This window comes from Corvus hawaiiensis, chromosome 11, assembly GCF_020740725.1.
Source record: "Corvus hawaiiensis isolate bCorHaw1 chromosome 11, bCorHaw1.pri.cur, whole genome shotgun sequence".
NCBI lineage: Eukaryota > Metazoa > Chordata > Aves > Passeriformes > Corvidae > Corvus > Corvus hawaiiensis.
Window position 1 is genome coordinate 6,274,420 of NC_063223.1, and position 21,040 is coordinate 6,295,459.

Below are 21,040 nucleotides of genomic sequence, written 5' to 3' on the forward strand. Positions count from 1 at the left end.
TATTCATTATGATCCCAGCATAAAGCTCTCAACTCCCCATCTCTGGAAGTATTCAAGGCCAGGCTGGACAGGGCTGGAGTAACCTGGTCCAGTGGAAGATGTCCCTGCCCATGGCAGGGGGTGGAACAAGATATCCATGATTGTTCCTTCCAATCCAAACCACTCTAAAATTCTGTGGTTCTATGATCCCAGAAATGGAAGTGCCAGGCAGAAATACATTTCCATGCAGGAGAGGGGAGTCAGGGGCAGCACTGGCCATCTCCCGAGGCAGAGATGGAAAACTGTCTGGTGGTGAAACACTGCTACTACTGTGCAGGGAATAGCAATTAAAGAGGAAAATAGATCAATATTACCTGGGGTTGTACTCTTCATTGACAATAGTCTTGGACTGTGCCTAATGCAATTCACATTTCCAAGCCAGATAATATATTCTTAAACTGTAAGGGACTGGGGAGGCAGGCTACAACTGTACTCCACAAAGAAAGGATTCTCCTGCTGTTCTCAGCAACAATCTCAGTAGGCTTCTAGGATTTCCTGCTTTTTGTAATTTCAAGGGTCATTAGGAAATTGGATAAAAAAATATTTTAATTCTGAGTTTCAGTCAAAGAGTTCATATTCTTCATTTATACCCTTCATGAAATGGAGTACAAGACTTAAAACTTCTGTGTAAGAAGAGAGCTGCAGTTAGTATCTGTGGTTGGCCCCCAAATAGACAATGACACGATTTTCATAGACCTTCTTCATAGTTTTCTCAATTTGCTTCAAAAATACTTGTGGAATTCTCCCACATAAAGTGTGCACTGTATCCAGAAACTTCGACTGCAGAGGGTAGTACAAGGACTGGAAGAGATTGTCTTCAAATGGAAACTAAAGAAAAGAAGAAATAAGAATTTTTAGTTTTCACTAGTTGTGAAATGGCATTTTATAAGTTTCTGTAAGAAAAACCTTCCATAGGTGGGAAACGTCTTGTCCCTCACCTGCCCAAGTGTCACCAACCCCATCACTTCACACCCTGCCTGAGAGTGTGCTTTTACAGGAATTTTATTAACGTAAGGATCCTGTAAGGAAACAGGAGTTTTGGCAAGCAGAGCTGTATGTAGACAACACCTTAAGTGCACACAGGCACTGGTGTCTGTGGGACAAGCTTCTGCCCTCCATGTGCCCAGAGGCTCCAGGTGCTCAGGGAGGACAAGCTTTCCCTGGCAATTTATGGACCAGAGCTGCAGCCCCAGCATGAGAAGCTCCACTCCTGCACCTTTTTTCTTCCTTCAGTATTACAGAAAATTGGCCTTTTTGATTACTATGTACGAAGGAGCAATGTTTGAACCACCCCTAATGCATACAAGGCCAAAGTAACCATGTTCATTTGGGTCTGATGGGTTTTACTCAAACACAACTACCCAGCCTGCTCGCTGGCAGAGCAATCCCAATGGAGCAGGAATCCACCCTGAGATAGAAGGAGCAGCTCTGTGGAGGCAGCACTTACATCCCGGATCACTTCGTAGAGGGCCCTGAAGGTGGGCTGCTTGTCGTCGTGGTAGACCCCTCTGTTGCCATGCAGGATGGAGACCCCCTCCTCCTCCGCCCCCCGGCAGTTGCTGCCGTACATGCAGTGGTCAGGCCGGTAGTTCCACTGGCAGGGAAACACGTACAGACACTCTGCCCACGTTGGCCAGGGCACACGCAAGGAGAAAAGACAATCAGACAAGAGTTACAGTGAATTAAACCAACCTGGGACTGATGATCAGGAAATATTCAGTTACTTCTTCTGCAAGTATCCCCAGCAGAGACACTTCCTTCCCTCATGGGTAACTACACACCCCAGCTGTTGGTCCTGAACAGGCAGGACAATACAAAATCTGGGACCAAACACAACCCAAGGAAGCCCTCCAGAAAGCTGAAGTGGAAGAATCGAACCAGAGCACACACCAGGCAGCACTGTCCAGCGCCCTCTGCCATAGGAAGGAGTTTTTGGAGTGACAGGAAGGTCTTGGGAAGCACACACAGCAATGAGGGTTATGAAAAATTCTGACTCTTCCTGGAGCCAGCAAGGGAAAACTTGCAAAGTACATCCAGTGTTTGCTGCTGAAGCTGTCACAGAGGCCATGGCAATTTGTTACACAGCAGAGCATAAGGGGTGGTGTATTTTATCCATAGCCCTCCAAAGAGTCATCATCCATTAATTTCACAGGTCTAGGTTATTTAGAGATGAACCTAATTTCTCAAAAGGGCTCATAACTCCCTTTCTCCTGGTGATTTTTTTTAAACTCTGTGCACACAGTGCTTGCAATCTGCTTGTCATAAATCACTCCAGTCCCTGCAACCTTTCTGCCTCGGCCTTGGGGAACAATGAATCATGGCTGGTGCCAGCAGGGCATGGCAGAAGCACTGAAGATTGAATTCTTCCCTTGGCCTTTCCCAGCTTCCCGGGAAGCCTGCAGCTGGTCCCATGTGGTTCTTGAAAAGCAGCAGAAAAACTTTCTGAACGTTTTCTTCCCTTAAGGGCTCTCTAGCAGAGTTCTCCAGGAAGGGAGAGCAGTCTTTGGAGATGGGCAAAGGCAGCAGCTCCTCAGGTCCAGGTAACAGAGTTCTCTGTGGTTTTAACTCACATCTGTAAAAAGGCACCTGCAGCAGTCTTGGCCAATTCCCTCCCCAGGCAGTCTCAACAACCCAGAGCTTAAGACCCCAGAAAGTCCAGTTTTCTGTGTTAATTGTATCCAGTTCTTTTGTTTTCTTTTCCTGAGCAGTCTGATATTACGCAATTCATAAAAAATTCTTTACCGGTTCCAAGAAAAGGACAGACTGTGGTGCAGAGGAGTCCCCACATGTGGCTTTGACAGAGAACACTCATCACAAAATTAAAGGATTTTTACAATCCTTGTTTTTTTCCTGCACACTTCAGTGAGCAGCTTGAGTTTGACTTCACTAGTCTGGCTCCATCTTTTTCTTTCTCCAGGAGACCATACTCCCATAATATTAATTTATTTTTGGAAATTAATTCCCACTATATTTTTCCCTAGGACTGGGGGCAATATATGGTGTACCAGGGACACTGATGTTTGACATCTGTCTGCAGTAAACAGATGTTTGCTTTTTGCTTTGCTTCTCCTCACTCCTGCAATTTGCCTGGATTTGGGTACATCCAATTACCTACCCTGTGACTCCTTAGAGAAAAAGAAAAGGGAGCAGAATAAATAAAGATAATTCCAAACTTGTTTTATTCTTAAGATCACTTGAGGTGACAAGGTCACATAGGAAACCAGGAAAAGCAGTAAGGATGGATACTCAGCATCCATTTAGAAACATGAAAAAAGGTTCTCAGCTTCTCTGGGAAGTGTCTGCTACTCTCCAATGTTTAAATCCCTGCATTTCTCACCAGCAGGACATCGATGACACCATCCTGGTGCCTGCTGAGGCCGGGTCACTCAGTTCAAAGGCTGGAAGCTGCTTTAGATGAGATATTCCAACGGCTGTCTCCACTTTCTGTCTATATTAGCTTTGTTACTTATATGCATAAGTATCACAAGTCAGCTGAATTTCAGAAAAGCAGGCCTTAGCTTTGCAGGAAGTTTGGCACTTTCACATTCAGATAAACATATGAAACAAAAACATTTTTGCAGCTACACCCTGGTCCAGTGACACCCTGAAGCACAGACACAACGTGAAGTTCACCCCTTCACTTCATCATTAATTTTATACCTCATCATTTTCTCAAATTTCCAGAAAACAGATTTACATATTCAATGGAACCAAGTCCAAGCCCCATTACCTGCAGTAATGTCAGAAATATTTTTATAGGTTATAAATCCTATGAGGTTGCAGTTACACAGTAACTCCATACCAGAGTATTTATGAATATTATAAATAACAAATAGCAGTTTAAAAAGAATCAAGTTCAAGGTATTTTCTCAGCACAGATAATCACAACTCCGAGAATCATTCCTTACCTGGGTTAAAGTAAAAAATGATATTTAGCAAATCCTGGTCTCCCCACGTAATGTAATTTTTGTACTTTTGGTATAATGGATATAACATTTCCTCCCAAGTCAAACCACCTGGTATCAAGCTGTTCTGCAGGGCATGAAAACAAAAGCAAGGGGTTAATATCAGGATCAGTGCTGTGATATCTGACTTAGAGAGGGGCACACAGAGATATCTCTAAATTCTGCTAAGCCATGTCAGACACCCAGGTGAAAAATTAAGAACTGCCAGGAATTGTTAGACATGGACAGGGCTGTAACAACAGAACCCACTGTGTTAGTCTAAACAGGAAAACAAGGTCTCCTGGGCCCAGCTCTGATGTCAGCTCCTGCTATTCACAGTCTTTCTATTCCAAGAAACAGGAGGGGAAAAAGGTAAAAAAGTGGAAAAATGCAGGGACAAGGTGAAAACCAAGGTATAAAAGCAAGGAAAAACATAGACCAAAGGTCATCTTCCCTTGGAATTATGGTAGCAAGAGCAATGTTTGTTGTTTATTTTTTTACTCCAGCTGTTCCTGTAAAAATGCAGGAAACCTGTGGCCTTGCCTGAGGAACCACTTGGGGCAAGCAAAGTTTTAGTGATTACAGAATATGTGCTCAATAACACGGATCTGTCGTGAAAATGTTCCCTTCTCACTTACACCAGTTCACAGAGTCATTTATCTGCACCAGGATGCAAAAGTCTATTTACAACAGCTGCAAAAATTCCCAGTTTCTCTTGGTACTCACATCAAGCTTTCCAATTTTAAAAACAAGACAGCAACTGCGCTGAAGAGCCTTGAGTTTGTTCTTTCATGTATCTTTTCAGGGAAAAGTAAGAAGTTGGGGAAGCCATTTTTAACATTGCTACCAGACTGCTTCAGCTGCAAGTTCTCACTGCTCCAGCCTTGAGGAAGTTTCATTTATTTTAGTAATCATGTTCACAATTGCTTTTAGTATCCAATTATACATATTCCATATTTCTCTGATTCTTTGTATTACGAACTTTAAGTAATTTTACACTAAGCTTTCCAAGATGTGAAAAATACACCAATCCTGAGCTTCTGCAACAGCTGCATCTGTTCTCACCTTGAACTGAGTGCTGCGGATCCGTGTCAAATTCATCAGCATCACGCCGGAGTTGACGCCGGTGCTGCCATAATAAGGGTGACGGGCGAAGCGGCTGTACCAGCCTATCTTGGGGATCTCGTGCTCCGGGGCCATGGCAGCCAGCTGGGTGGAGTTGAACTCTCTCAGAAGGTGCCAGATGTCATCGATGGGCCTCAGGAACAGCACATCAGTGTCCACGTAAAGCAGGGAATCCACGTCCTTTAAAATCACCTTTGGGGTTTGCGCAGCGAGATGAGAAACAAATCAGTGAGACAACAAACAAAAAGAGTATTGGCAAAGTACCTTTATTTTAAACTGATAATTTGGAAGAGGATATTGATTTATCAGCTAAATGTAATTACACAGAGGAACAACAGTTATCAGATTATTGGCTTGTTGTTTGCGGTGGGGTTTTTTTGAACTGCACAATGAAACAGCTACCAGAGCACTGGGGCTGGATTAACCTTCACATAAAGCAGCAATCCACCGAGCTCCCAAAAATACCTGCAAGGACTACTTAGTATCTGCTCAGAAGTTACATGTATGTAACATATATTTACAGAGCTCTTTTCAAGATCTCTAAGTGGTGAAGCATACAGTGTTCTCCACTGGCAGAAAGAGTAACTCAGGAGAGCAGAAAACTTCTAAGCTTATATTCAGTATTAATATACACAACTGTTTCACATTAATTAAGACAACCCCATTGACCACAAATATATGTGCATCCCCCTGAAGAACAAAATTTGGATGTTAAACAGAAGTGTCACATTGGAACATACCAGGTCGTATTCTGAGCTCTGTTACCAGATTCTGTGTGAGGAATAACCACAGTACAGCTGGTCAGGTCACAAGGGTGTAAACTGCAGATTAGAGCCAGGATATTCCAGCTGTTCCTGCTGACCATGTTCCCCCTTGTGGTTGACCAAATCCTTACACACTCGTTCATTAGTATCCCACGGTGGGACAAATGATCTGGTGCTTCAAATCTTTCTAAAGCAATAAAGATCATTACCTACAGATGACCACCAGTTCCAACTGCATTCTTGCTGCTCTTCTTCATTAATTGGTAGAACTGTCCAAAATTTCCCGAAGGACTGAAATTTTCTTACTTTGGTTTCAGCCAAAAACCCTATTTATTTCTCTCTCTTTCTTTGAAAAGCAAATCCAAAAGGCTTTGGATTTTTACCATGTTGTGGAACACAACAACCGCTCTCTCATCCAACTGCAATGACAAACTCTCCTATTTATGCAGGTTACAGGAAATTCTACCAAAAGAAATTGGGTTTTACATAAATTCTAATGTATTGGGACTGAGGATTACCTGTGAAATAGAGTGAACATTAGGATTTTCAACAAGTGAGTGAAAAATATCACCTCTAAGCATGCTCAACAGGAATCCACTAAGATGCCAAATCCGTGAGTAAAGACTTAAATGAGATTTTTTCACCTGACTGAACACCTTGGGATTCAGACTGACATTTAGTCAAGTTTAACAAATCCCTGACCTGTATTTCTGACAGGATAACTACATGTTCTTCCTACAGAACAGGGCAAGCAAGCAGGAGAAGGAACTGTCTCTGCATTTTAAACAAAAGTTATGCTTACAACAAACTCCAAGTAATCACATTCAACACAATCCAGATCGCTCTGCCTGGATGGAAGATTATAGCAAACAGCATTTTCCCACAAAAAAACCCACAAACCAGCATGTGGAGGTATCAATAAATGAGTGACAAACAGTTCAATAATACACTAAGAGCTCAGAGTAAATATTTGCAGATGTTAAGTATCCTCAAGCCCAGTACTAAAAAACCAAACCAATAAAAAAGACAGCTACTGTAACAGCAAATCAATAGAAGACAGACAGCCTGAAAGGAGAAAAGGGTTGCAGTATAAGGATATCCTGGATATTGTGTATTAATTACTCTGCACTACCTAATTCATAGGGGCCTGCTATACGAAGTCACATAAAAGCAAAATACATTAAAAAAAGAAAAATCACCCAAAATTTTATCTGAGACAGGAGGTAACTCTGGAACACAAGCAGAGCAGACTGCAGACCACAGCACACTGCAGACCATGTAAGATTTTTGTCTAAGGGGGTCCTGGTAGAGAGACAAGTTCAGGCATTTTCCAGCAGGAAAAACTTACCCCAGTTCAGGGGGAAATTTAACAGGTACCTACAGACCCTTGTCATCCTCCCCAGGCATAAGTGACAGCCCGGCCACTGCCTCTTCCTGCAGAAAAACATTCTTTCAGCAGCCTTCAATGCACAAGTAAATTTAAGTTTGTGGAAGTCCACAGACTGTAACAATTTTCCTACAGATTCAAGCAGGTACTTCAGTTCTTTGTGCAATGGCAACCTACCAGCACCTGACCCTACCTGGTATTCCTCCTCTCAGGATTCACATGCCCTCCTTTCTGCTGGTCAAAAGATTCTTCCTTCTCCTGTGTCCAAGGTGTTGCCCTGCAGTGACACCCAACCGGCTAAAAAAAGAGCTCTGTTACCTCCTTTAAGCCCTTCACACTTTCTCTTTCACATGTTAAGACTCCTTTAAACCCTGCAGATGTCAGTTTGAATTGCTCACATCTCTCCTGGCTGTGCCTTGGATAGGGGGGATTTAATTTCACCAACTGCAGCTGTAGGAGTTCCTCACAGAGCAGAACCTGCAGCGCAGGTTAAAAGCGACACGCAGTGAGCTGGAGCAGGAGTTTTGCCACGCTGTGTCTGGAGGTCTGAACTCACACAAGTCATGCAGACACACCTGACAGCCTGGGATTTTGGAAAGGGATGGCCAGAAACACAGCTTGCTGTGCTTGTCTTCCCCTTGTTCTACAGGCACTTACAGCTTAAAAGTGTGATTTTTTTTTTTTTTTTTTAGCTATACAGAGTATTCTTAGTAAATCTGTCAAAAAGTTCTGCACAGAACTGGCTATATTTAGCCTGGCACTTCACTTAAATACTCAATTATCTGTAATTTGATTTCACAACTTCTGTCTCCATAGATTCTCTCTGTGTTAGCAAGGTTGGCAAGGAATAACACACTCCTGAGTAAACACACGCTGGTGTACTGTGAAGCTGGGCTACCTAAGGGTTTGTGAGGGCTCATATGGCAGCTTAGCACAGCTTTATCCAAAATTAGGGACAAATCACAAAGCTTGATGCCGGAGTAACAGTACCACAAAGTTGAGTTACTAAACCTCATTGTAGTAAGAGATTAACTCAAGTTACAGCAGAGACTTTTGTCTAGATAAGGCCCTGGCATCTATTCCCACTGGGCTGGATACTTGAGCATCCCTCAAGAGGAGAGCTGTAACACAGGGATATTGCTAATCTATCTTAAAAGCTCTTAAGTAGATTAAGTGTTTTCAGAAGGACTCTAAATGTTCATCCAAAAATCCATTAAGCATTTCAGGATACTTTATCTGATTGTTTTGGTAGCTCCAGAAGAGCAGCACAGAGACAGCTGCAGCCAGCCCTAAGGGACCAACATCCCTGGGACCAGAAGACATCCCTCACCTGCTGCCTTAAAACCCATGCCAGGAGTACAAACCAGTTCTAAGTGACTGCTGAGAGCACTGCCCTCCTAGTTTAGTGTTAAAGTTTCATTCTGTATTCACAAAAAGATCCACATCTTCCTCCCGGTGTCTCTGCAAATGCCCTGGATGGTTTTATTGCAGCAGAGTGCAGCAGGAGATTGACTTGTGAGATTACACAGAGCCTCCATCTACATCCCCTGCATCTAAGTGGCAAATGTGATCAGATGTCTCAAAATGCCTCTAAAAAATGCAAGATGCTGTACAGTCTTCCTTAATATTTCAGCATCCTGGGTAGATTCAACAAGTTGGGAAATGTGCACCTCAACCTGTTGCCCAGGACAGAACGGTTCAGTACTGCAAACCACAGGGTCACATCCCACAGCTCTACCTTCATCAGTGGGTAAAACCACTGAAAGGTTCTTACCCTATTTTCCCTGAACACATTCCTCAGACCTTCCTGTCCACTTTCACACGCCTGCTGGTGCTGCAGAGGAGATTTCTTTGGCAGGAGAGGCACTTGTGAATCAAAGACTCACATTCCACTCGGGCTTAGCATTATCAGGAGCAAGACAATTTGCACAACTGAGAGCTAAACAGCTGATAAACTCAACTACTGCTCTCCTGGGGTCCTCCCTAAATCCAGGCACATTTCATGCTGCTGCAGGGAAAAATGCTCAGTACGGGGAAGGGTAAGAAAAAAATTACGCTGATATTTTGCTGGTATTTATTAAAAATAAAAGTCAAACTAGTTCTCTAAACAGTAACACTTGGAACCCTCTGCTCCCAATGTGTGCAGACACTTCAAATGGGATATCAGAACCCAGTTATCAAACACCAAAAAACCAAAATAATGGCTGGAATTACCCAGAAACAGCCCAAGGTTATCAGCCTGTGAACTTGAGCACCAAAGCTCGGGGGACCCACGGGACATTTACCACCTCAGCTACGACTACAGCTTGTTTTCTTTACTATACCCACATCAGCCACAACTTTACTACACCGTGTCAGCTGCAACTCCTCTTGGACAGCCCCTCCTACACAAAGCCATAAACCTCAGCCTGACCACATACAGCGTTTTGCAACTGCCCCTAGAGAAAGAAACATCTACAGTCCCAGCTGCCCTCTCATTTTTGTAACACGGAGTGCAACAGTGTAATATTCCTTAAAGGACATTACTGGAGAACTTCAGCAACGTGAGGGACAAAAAGGAATCAACAAAAACACTGTCCAGCCTGAAGGAATCAGCATGAATGCATATCCCCTTTCTGTCATCCGAACAGTGATGAGAAATAAAAGCTAAATCATTCCTATGATTAGTATTCCAAAATGACAGAAAATACCACAGAAGAACAGAGATTTCTGTTTACCCAGTACATCCTGGCACTCTGTATGGAACAAGCTAACACTTAGGGATTCTTTTCCAGGTGATACAAATATTTACTCAGGGGAGAGAGGACCCCTGCTGAAGTTGGAGTTACTTCCAGCCCATCTGGCCTTTGTGCGGTTGATAGTCCACCCCTAAATGGCAGATCAGCAGAACTGCTGACAGCACATATTTTCTCAGATATGTATTCACAGGCTACGTATCTGGACGTGCAGCTGTCTCCTGATTGCTTCCATCTGAGAGGGGAAAGATTTCTTTGTCCCTCCCCCCCCCTTCTCCTAAGACAGCGATGAAGAAATCTGGATTATGTGAACAGCTTGTCACTTCACTGGAGTCACCCCAATCAACAGCAACCCACAAGATATTTTTGATAGATGTTCTCAGTTCCACAGAAATTGCTTTATGCAAATGTTCTTTCAACTTCTGATATGCAAAACTGGTATCAACACTTCTCTCCAAGTTTATGACACTGAGTATAATACAACTTTTCAGTGAACTTGAAGATCCCAGGATACACCAAGCTCTTGCATGAAATCCAACTTCAAACACACTGGAATTATTACCTTAAGGGCAATTCTGACAGTCTTGGAAAAAAGAAATAGAACTCAGGGAAAAGGGGTTGCTGAGAGCATCAGTTTAAGGGCTAACATATGGAAAGGAAGATGGTGGGTAAAGAGGATATGTTGTAAAGAATGTTATTTACGAAAGGCACGCAGCATCTACCCCAAAAGATCTGCCCTGAGAGAGCTCTCACACTCTCTGGAGCCTGGAGAGCCCTAGGAACTGAAGACAAATCAGAAACACACATCCTTTGTTAGCCAGGAAAAAGCCAGGCTGGATTTCTGTGGTTTTTTTTACAGTGTCTTAAGCACAGACTAAAATATCTTTAAGCAGATGTTTCAGCCTGAAAATGGCTTTAGTATTACACCAGCAAAGCTTCCTTTCTGTGGAATTAACCTTTTCCTGAAGCAACCTACTCAGAAACCCAGCTGCCTTACCGGAAGAAACAGACGCTGGGCAGCACATGGTTTGAATAACTTTTTCCATTCCTGAGCATTTCCTACTGAGAAGGTTATTGGGTAAATGTTGGACTCAAACTTCTTTGTATATGAGGAAGGCCACTCCTTTAACTGAAAGAGATGGTGGGAGGAAATTAGACACTACACGTTATACAGCTTTTGTAAAAAAATGCATGCATAAGGAATTTGTAACTGTGTACAGTAAACAACACTCTCAGCTGCTACTCGTTGATTTCAATTTAATTTTTCGCAAAAATTTACAACTTATCACTAACTCATTTATTTATTTACCAAATGACAAAGAAACTCGCCTTCTTCTCAAATTCAGGCTTAAGGGAATCCTCGGCAAAGATGTGGAAGCAGAGCCTCCTGTTGCTGAACAGAACTGCTGATTTCAGCATGATCAGCGTCTCCTCCAGCCGGTCCCCACATGCCACCACTGCCAGATGCATGCACTGCAAGGATGGGGGCTCCTTTGGATGTTTCTGCTCCCCAGGCTTCCTGAAAATTCAGAGATAGGCATATAAAAATTACTGAGGTAGACAGTATCCCACATTAACAGACATCAGGGTGGTTGATTTTTTCCTTCAGCATCATTTTGCAAGGGATCGGGAGTTTTTTTCTGGTTAGATGTCCACAAACATGCAAATGGCATGCTAATTTTTGTCAACGGGACCGATAAATAGTGTTACAATCACAGCACAAAGAAACAGGCTATTTTCAGAAATTTTGTTATTCCTACATTTCTGCGTTTGCAAAAATCACTGCACTACAGACACCGATGAAGCCAATTCCACAGCACCTCAAACCAGACACCACCTTGCTCCGTGCAAGTGACAGCTCTTTCCCCAGCCCAGAGGTCAGGAAGCCAGAACAGAGTTACAACTACTCAGCCAGCTTTCTAACACAATGCAGATGGCACAACGGCATCCAGCAACTTCATTTCCAAGCCCGTAATGGAAGAAGACATCAATACTTTAAAAAAAACCCCCCACTCCATCCATATGTAAATTGTTCTAACAGTTAATTAATTTTTTGCCATTAAAGATGCATGCCTTAATCCTGGCCTGAATGCACTGGCAGAGTTTCAAAGGACTGCTGTCCATTTCACCCCATGGAATCCATGAGATTTTGATAAAACAGAGATTTTTGAAAACAAATACAGTCACATCCCAGATGAATCAGACTATATTCCAAGGGCCAAACTGTGGGATTTTCACCTAGCACCCACCTGCGTCGGCTTTAAGTACATTTCAGCCAGATACAGGGAGCACAGTAAGAGGCACACTGAAGCTCCCTGCTAGCCAGAAAAATCAGGTTCTCCTGGGGAGTTGAAGACCTTTTGAAAATATTCTCTTGGTTCTGTGTTTAGCGTGGAAGTAAAAATTGCATCCTCCAGGAATGCTTCCACCATGGTGTATCCACATTCCAGCACAGATGGCACTTAGCCTCTATTACACGGGATGGAGCTGACCAAGCAACTAAATCCCAGGCACAGTAATCATTCCAGGAGAGTTCAAAAGGCAAACCATAGATCACTGCTTGTTCTGGACATACCTCTGAGCAGAGGACATCAATCCCAGCCCCTGCTCAGCACACACAATTACACACACACGATTCATCACCGAAGTTAATGCTACAAACAGAAGTTCTAAATAAAGAGAAAAATAAGAGTTTTAAGCTGTTATTATTTTTTTCCAGACACTGAAGTGCTGCTCTGTGTTAACAACAGCGTTCTACCCTTCAGAGTAACCCACCTCTGTGTAAAGGAGCACCAGCCACTGGCACTTCACTGACTATACAAAGCAACATATTTCATTAAGCGCTTAAAGTCTTCTGCTTTAGTCTTAATTAACCCCCAATTTCATCAGTGTATAAATAATGGAATACTACATCTATGTGAAGTGGTATTTACTTTCCAACCTATAAGTGTAAAAATCGCTGAATTATGGAAGTGAATAATTAGCTGCTCACACAGATCACCTTTTCCCCCTTCTCCCTATCTGTTTAATGTTTCTCCTTAATTGAGTCTCTAAATCAAGCCATACACAGTCTGGGAGCTGCTTTGATGTAGCTTCTGGCAATGGAATTCACTGGGAGAGGGACTAAACCCTGCACTTTTATTGCAACATTTCAAAACCCCACACCAAAGCACTCAGCTTTCCGGGGCAGTTTTAGCCATGGTGAGCTCTGCATTACACAGCTGTTTTGCAGTGAAAAATCCAGTATGTGTGGACAGCACTTCCAACGGACAGACTCAGCAGAAGCAATCCTTGGTGAAAGCAGAATGCCTGGAAGGCCCATGGGAGTAGGGATAACAAGAGACATCCAACATAGACAGTGTGGGAGAGAAAGCTGAGCCTTGGAGGTGAGGAATTACCAACAGTGCAGGGGTTCAGAACTCTGGAGTGGCCTGAATTGGAATAAAAATCCCAGAAAAAGGAGCTATTTGAACTACATCAGTCATAATCTGGGACACTGAGGGCAATAACCACTGAGAGAAGTAGCAATGAGGTACTGAAAGAAGAATTTTGGGACACATCATTTTGGTTTTTTTTAAAAGTAGCTAAAGAAACCTAGAGGACTGTGAAAACAAAGGTGAGCTTGAATGGGAGATAAAAAAGTGCCACAGCAGGATGCATTGACTGCAATTTTAACTTAGCCTTCAAAAAATAACAATTATCCAGATGCCTGAGAAGGGGCAGGTGTAGAGGCAAAGTCAAACTGCTTGGAGGGCAGACATGCAGATCATGGCAAAGAACATCCCAGCTCTTCTTCCCTCCTCTGATCATACAAGCACCTCATACAGGGCAAGGAGAACAGAAGGGACAGAGAGGAACAACAGCTGGATGAAAGGACAAAGATGTGTAGGATACAGCCAAGTTGTCCTACCTGTAAAATGGGAACAGCTGTCACAGTTCTAAGAATTTCTTACCCCAAGAGACTCCCAAGACATTAAAAAGCCCATAGATCCACAGAGTAATGCAATTATTATCATTAGTCAATTCTTCCTAACATTTACATTCACTCCTTTATAGTTCAACTTGTCTGTTATGAACAGTCTGTAGTTGGATTTTATAACCTAAATTAAATGTTTAAATGCATCAAAAGCAATGCAGAGACCTGGGCCCTAAAGTTTAATGTGTTTGACAAGAACAAATACAGAAACAAAGATGAAGCACTCCAGAAAGCATCACAAAATACTTGCAGAACACATCCCCATGGAGTGGCTGAAGACAGAACTCACTAAGATGGAGCACAATAAAATGTTTATAGCAAAGACCTTCCAACAGTACAGAGCAACTCCCATCCAGTTGCTCACTGGTATTTTATTTACTACATACAATTTTTTCAGAAAGGCACTGACACAGCAGGAGCAGCCTGAGTGCTCAAGCACAACAGTGTGCATTCCTAGGTCTTAAAGTTTAGATTACATGTAATTTTCTTATTAGTCACAGCCAAAGTGTCTCAAACATAATTAACCCAAAACCTGTCTAAATCAATCCAAATCCGTTCAAAATAATGCATTACTGAGCCTGCTAATCTATTCAAGCCTTCAAATTTATTCCTGAGAGAAAGATAATGCATGCAGACACTTCCAAAATGCAATATAGTTGTTAATTTTTGAAACCTTCTTCCTATTATGATCTCATTTACTTTTGCAGCACAAACAAGGGTAGATTTAGGCATTGTATCAAAACTGGTGATTCATTGAACAGGCTCCTTCCCTGAAAGCCACCCCTGAGGCAATGTCCCAACAGCGGCTCCATGGTATTAAACACATTTCCTTGCACACTTTGAAATATAAATGTTTTTAATTCAACATTTCTCACTTTGCAGCAATTGCACAAAACCAATTGTAGCTGCCATCAATCCAAAAATGGCTGAAGTTTCCACCTACAACTCAGAGAAAGGGAAACCCACTGAAAACCAGAATGGATGTTTCTCTCTCTTTTCATGAAGTGGGTTCTTTATGAAACAAGTATGAAATACTTGGGGCTTCAGCATGTTATTATCAAACTCAAGCCAAGCTTGCATGTGTGTGCACACAGGCTGCACAGAAAGAAAAAGTATCTTGACAGGTTGCCATGCAAGAGATGTTTTGCTTTGAAAAAGTTACTTTCAGGGAACTAAATGTGCTGGCAAAGGTTCACTTCCCCAGCATTGCCATGCTGGTTTAAGAGAGAGCGTGGTCACATCTGCCCTTCAAACGTAAAACAATCCTGCTTCTTTTTGATACTTCGCACACATTGGTTTGGCATGTATTTAAAATTCTGCATATAAAAAAGGTCTTACTGAAGGCATAGGAATTGCTACTTCCAAGAGAAATGAGCACTAAAACCACCATGAAAAATCAAGTTTTCAAAGCTAACCAGAAACTTACTTAGATTTGTCAAAATTATCTAATGACCAAAGCAGGACACATGAATGTCATTGCTAACATTTGTGAAGCACCAGCCAGCTAATGACGTGTGCCTACACTAAGCTTTTATCATGTACAGCTACTTATGCTATACAAGACTTCTGCACTTCTTAAAACCTGATGTCTTCTGTTCTTTTGTGACTACAGAAAGCAGTATTACAAATCCCAGTTAAAATACATCTTCCCTGCAAGATGCTGATTCTCATGAAGCAAACACAAATCCTAAGTAACACCTTTGTTTCTGAGCTGAGCCCAAAACTTGCATCCTCTGATCCAACTACACAAACCAACTTGGCAAAACTGAACTCAAACGTTTTACATTCACGCAGACAGAACTTCACTAAGTTTCTGTTGATCAATCATGCAGTCTCATATAAGCATGTACACTGTGATCACATCACAAGATCTTACATGGTCCTGATCAGATTTGTTATTATCATGAAGGAATCTGCTAGACAAGGTGGGATTTCTCACATCAAATTAAAAAATAATGTTCCTTTGCTCATAAGGAAGAATTAAAATGATAATCATGACCTGTTTCTTACAATCCAAATTCAAGCCCCCCCCCTCCCCCGGCTTTCAGTTTAGCTTGGATCAGGCTTTTTAAGGCCAGCAGATCCCACCACCTGACACCTTTCCAAGCAGGCAAGCATCACCTCCACTTGAAACACTTATGTCACACCTCCCACAAAAATTCATTTTTAATGGATACCCTCACCTGAGCAAATTTTAGTACTAACTAACACAATGGAGAATCTTTCAGCAAGTGGCTGAACAGGACCCACAGAATTGTGCTTCTCAGTTATAGAAATTCCTGCTGGGGCCAATGGCGCAGGATCATGAGGGGAAAAAAATAACCACCAAACCCCACAAAAACCCAAAATTTTGAAGAACATGCATGGTTTGAATACTGAATTCCTCCTTTTTTGCTGTTGTGTTGTAGACCTTGTGAAAAGTACTTGCAAAGTCAACAAATAATCAAAAAGTTAGATAACGTCAAATTGTGAAACAAGATGCCACTGAAAAGCTCATTGAAATGGAATGGTTGTTTACACTCTCTGGCAGTTCCATACTTTCCGGACTCCCTCCTTCAGTGTTCTTCTTGTTTTCCATGATAATCACAAAGATACGCCTTAAAGAAAAATGACTTCAGGAGGTACAGTTGCTAGTGGAAATAATCCTGCTTTAATACCGGCATTTGAATTCTGTCCGTGGCCCACTCTCAGCCCCAGAAAACATCTCCTGCATTCAGTAGGGCAACAATGCTGGGGAGAAACCAACTGCTTTAATAAGTTAAGGAGTAAGAGCTCAAAAAACAGGAATAGTCTTTCATTCAGAACATCTCTGTGAAATCATGAATCAGAGACACAAAGACATACCAAGTTAATTAGAAATATGAGGTCACACTGACCATAATATAATTGGAATGCAAAGGGGAAAACAAATCCTCCACCCACCGAAAGCTGCCCTTTCTCAATTAATTAGTTTTTTAAAAAATACCCTGCCTGTAAGGTGCTGGGAGAGGAAACACAACACACCACGATTTAAAACTCCTTTAAAGTTCTGCTAAATTAATTTACATATAAAAAACATTCAAAACAAAAAGCTCGAAAGCTTAAAATCTGCCAGTGCCTCTACAGTTTGGAACCCAGAGGCAGCACACGGCAATAACCAGCCGCCCTCCCTTTTCCCTGGAAAACCCGCAAAGTGCAGCTCCCGAGGTGACAGCAGCTCTCATTCCGGACAGCGAGTACCACACTGCCCATGTCAGACCCCGAAACGAGGCCAGAACTAATGGAAAAGCCGCTATTTCAGAAGCTGCTCACGCAGAGGAGGGAACCCCCCGCTCGGGCACAAGGAAAACCTCCACGCGCTTTCGTGGCATCTCTGGCAACTACGCTGCCGGTGGAAAGACGCAGGGGAAAGTCTGTTCTTGTGAACCCCGGCAGTTCGCACAAGGGTCTCTCATCACCGGTCAATCGTGGGGGAAGAACATCTGGGAGAGAGAAGTGCCCGACGCACCGGCACCAAAGCGACACCGCCGAGGGGACCCGCGGGGCGGGCGGGTCACGCGTGGGGCTGGCACGGACACAGCGGCCAGGGAATTCCCGAGGGCAGGGGCCGGGGGATGGAGCCGCCCCCATTACCTGGCGCTGGCGCTGCCGCCGCCCGCGGGGCTCCTCCTCGGGGGGCTCCGGCCGAGGCGCGGCGGGCGGCGGGCGGGCGCGGAGGGCGCGGGCGGCGGGGCCGCGCTGCCCGCCAGCAGATAGAGCAGCAACAGCACGGCCAGGCACAGCAGGGCCGCCGCCACCTTGCAGGGCCGCCGCATGGCCGGGTCAGCACGGCCGCATGGCCGGGTGGGCACCGCGGCACGGCCGGGCCAGCAGCGCCGCGCGGCCACGTCCCGCCGGCCGCATCGCCACAGCCCGGCCCGAGCGGGGACGTGGCCGCACAGCCCGGCCCGAGCGGGGCGGGGCGGGGCGGGCCGCGCCTACCGTACTGTCTGGAGTAGCCGCCCGGCCCCGGACCGCCCCGGCACGGCGGGCAGCGGCCGTGCCAGAGTCTGGTGTTGCTTAACGGGGCGGCGCAGCGAGGAGCGCCAGGCACGGACCGCGGCTACTCAGAGGTGCCTTTGGTTTCACGGGTGGGCAGTGCCGGGAGAGCGTGAGCGTGCACAGCAAGGTGAGCAGGAGAAAAAGGGGAAACTCGTCTCGGCAGCGAGTTTCCTCTGGCTGTGCTAACAGGGAAACCGAGTCTCCCTCCGCCTTGCAGCCCCAGTTTATCACCTACAGACGGTACGCATTTCTCACTCCACCTGCACTGAAGGCAGGTACACGATAAAGTGCAATACTTGTAGAACTGTAAAGGAACAAAGCGCTCACTCACTTGTGGGTGGCTTTGAAATTGTCCCCATGTGACCCATCCTAGCAGTCTTCTGTGGGATATCAGCAGAAATCGTAACACTGAATTTCACAGAAATAAATCTTACTTGGGCTCATATTCTATGACCTTTAAATGTAGAGGATGACAGAAATACAAGAATTCTTGCTGCCCCATGGAGCTGGACTACCAGCTGTGCAAAGAGTGGAGACACCAACGCTGGAATGGGGAGGGAAGGGAAAGTGGAGCCTCACAAGTCCCTCCCAGGGTTTAGTACTGGAGGAGCCTCACGTGTCCCTCATGGAACCACTGGAAGTGACACTGGCATTCACTTGGCAATGGCCTGTCCATTTTACACTGCTGACCGCACATGCTTTCAACAGTGGTATCCCAAAATGTACTTTGCCTTAGCACCAGTCCAAATGCAATGAACAACTACTCTTTCAGAGTTTCATCCAACTCGGATTGTGGCCAGATATGACAATGTAAATTCTTCCATGCTAAGAGAAAATAGCAATACTAAATGAGAAACTACAGAAAAACCACAATGCATAAACATATGCTCTTTCCTGAGAATATATACACTATAATAAAACCCTACCAAACTTTATACTTAATGAAAAAGAGTAGCAGTAGCAACCTGCTGCAATCCTCAAGGTGTTCAAATGTGTGATTTTTGTATCATCAATACAATCGCTTTCTTCTCTAGATGTGTAAATTAAGCCCTTTTAGTAAGTTGGTTTGGATTACCATTTCCAAGGCAGCCAGATTTACTCATTATTATTAGCCACCTAGAGCCAATTGTGCTTATAAATTGCAAAGCTTCATGTTTCTATTTCTCAAGCAGACAGCAAGTTGTCCTAATTACTTGCCCAAAACATTGTAGTAATGCATTTTAATTCTTCAGTGCTCCATTAAGTATACACCAGCCAAAGTCCCCTCATCAGAAAGATGCACTAAAAGATGTAGTCTTTGACGTTTTCACATAAAACTTTTTCATTACAGTTCTAAAAAAACTCAGCATGTATTATTTTACAGAAGAAAGCAAGACACACTCATTAGAGATGCTACTTCATCCTTTACTTGGATGGAAAAGCAGAATGCCCGATGCACCGCTTTCTTCACTAAAATCAGTATATAAATAGTTCTTTTACAACAAAGGTATTAGCACAGAAAAAAAAAGGCTGGGAGTTCTTAGGCTTTAAAAAAATAATTCCGAGGCAGTCTTGGAAAGTATCAGTTAGACAAGAATAAATTCTCAGATGAAACTTCTTTATCTTTCACAGACTTGTCCTGCAAATTTGAACTTACCCAGAGAAGATGGTGGTTACTGGTTCATAATCCAGCTTCCTGTCCAATACACTTATTACAGATTACTTTGGCAAGGTCCAAAAGTTCATTAGTACTCAAGTTCTCTGGAAATGCATCAAAAGTTTCTGAGGACATGACTGAGGCCTTGGTCCAAGCCAAATCAGCATCTGAAATGAGAGAGCATTAACTTCTTAATATAAAAAAAAGCTTTTTCTATGCCATGCATCTTCAGTTTCTGCACGTGAAACACTGGGACACAAGGAAGTTTCGGCTGAACATTAAAACCATCCATCAGTTTTAAATTTTGGAGAAATTTAAAAGGGAGAACTATCTATTTTGAAGCAAATTATTTAATTTTTGTGCAGTACTTGAACTGCTGGTTCAGTTCAGTTCAAGAATGAAGAAGTTTTCTCATAAAGAGATGTCATATTCACTGGATTTCCAGCCTGGAAGTTTGTCTACTTTTTTTTTTTTCTTTTTTTTTAAGAAAACTTTATTAGGAAAGGTTACATAATTATGCTTTTTCCCTCCAGGAAAAATATTTGAATGCATTTCAGAGGGGGCAGTAAGAAGAAGACAGTCAGTACCATTTAAAAATGTGGACAATTACCTGGAACCAGAATACCTCTCATGGTGTGAAGGCAGAAAAATTACCTTAATTCTACATTAGGTGCTATATTTAATAGATCATAGCATTTATACCAACTTTTCTGCTATTGAAGCTTCTTGTTCTCCTTAATGCTGTATTTCTTTTGATCCATCAGGATATGCCTGCTGTTCACGCTTGTTAATGTTTGCATTAATCCAGTAGTTTAGAAGAGCCTTATGTAATTGGGAATTCCCACTCTGACACTGCTCGTGGGGTCACTCTTCTGTTTACTCATCTTCTACCTTACCTGCAGCAAAGGAGAAGACAGATGAGTGTAAACGTAACAGAAACAGCGCGTTTGTTCACAGGAATTAGCACTGGATTACCCACTGGTTTCACAGGAAAGAAACAAACCATCTCCCCACCGCTCAAGTTCAATTTCCACACTTCTTTATAAAAAGCAGCTGCTGAAATAAAATATGTTCCGTCTGCGCAAGATATTTTATGCAATCGCAGGTAAGAATTCATTCTTTTCATTTGTCCAGATGACAGATTGCGATTTTTACCCTAAATGACCTAGCTTTACACAGTTACACTGCCCACGTTCACACTGTTAATCGTTCCCTTTCTAACAACGCTTGCAAACATCAGGAAACTTCAAATTTACGGACAGCGAGAATTTAAAGCAGCTCTTTAAATCGCGGCACGTTTCTGCAAAGGAGCAGAGCTATAAACACCGAGCCCCGGCGCAGAGCCCGCAGGACGCGCGGCCGGAGGCCCTGAGGGGAGGCGGCCATAGGGGGCGGGCCCCTCCCGACTGCGCAG

The 21,040-nt window shown here is 43.4% G+C and overlaps 1 protein-coding gene across 5 annotated transcripts; it reads right to left on the reverse strand.

The window, feature by feature from the left end:
• Nucleotides 1–538: 538 nt before the first annotated feature.
• GXYLT2 (glucoside xylosyltransferase 2) lies at nt 539–21,018 on the reverse strand. Of its 5 annotated transcripts, none has more exons than XM_048315898.1 (8): nt 20,887–21,018; nt 19,627–20,522; nt 11,324–11,513; nt 10,992–11,123; nt 5,049–5,300; nt 3,948–4,071; nt 1,487–1,659; nt 539–867 (listed from the first exon to the last, which is right to left on the reverse strand). In XM_048315898.1, exons 3-8 carry the CDS (start codon nt 11,462–11,464, stop codon nt 685–687), a joined length of 1,005 nt encoding a protein of 334 aa, XP_048171855.1. In that variant the 5' UTR covers nt 11,465–11,513; nt 19,627–20,522; nt 20,887–21,018; the 3' UTR covers nt 539–684. The 5 variants fall into 5 exon arrangements, with proteins under 5 accessions (XP_048171855.1, XP_048171853.1, XP_048171854.1 ...); XM_048315896.1 differs by having other exon boundaries at nt 19,627–19,793; nt 20,333–21,018; XM_048315897.1 differs by having other exon boundaries at nt 19,627–19,793; nt 20,281–21,018.
• Nucleotides 21,019–21,040: the final 22 nt, after the last annotated feature.

Bases quoted from the DNA above. Each gene is read 5' to 3' on its own strand.
- GXYLT2 (XM_048315895.1), bottom strand. From the start codon at position 17,764: ATGCGGCGGCCCTGCAAGGTGGCGGCGGCCCTGCTGTGCCTGGCCGTG. The intron at 11,124-11,323 runs GCGAGTTTCTTT...CATCTCTTTCAG, and splicing joins AGCCTGAATTTGAGAAGAAG to TTAAAGGAGTGGCCTTCCTC. The intron at 1,660-3,947 runs GTAAGGAATGAT...CAACGTGGGCAG, and splicing joins CATTTTTTACTTTAACCCAG to AGTGTCTGTACGTGTTTCCC.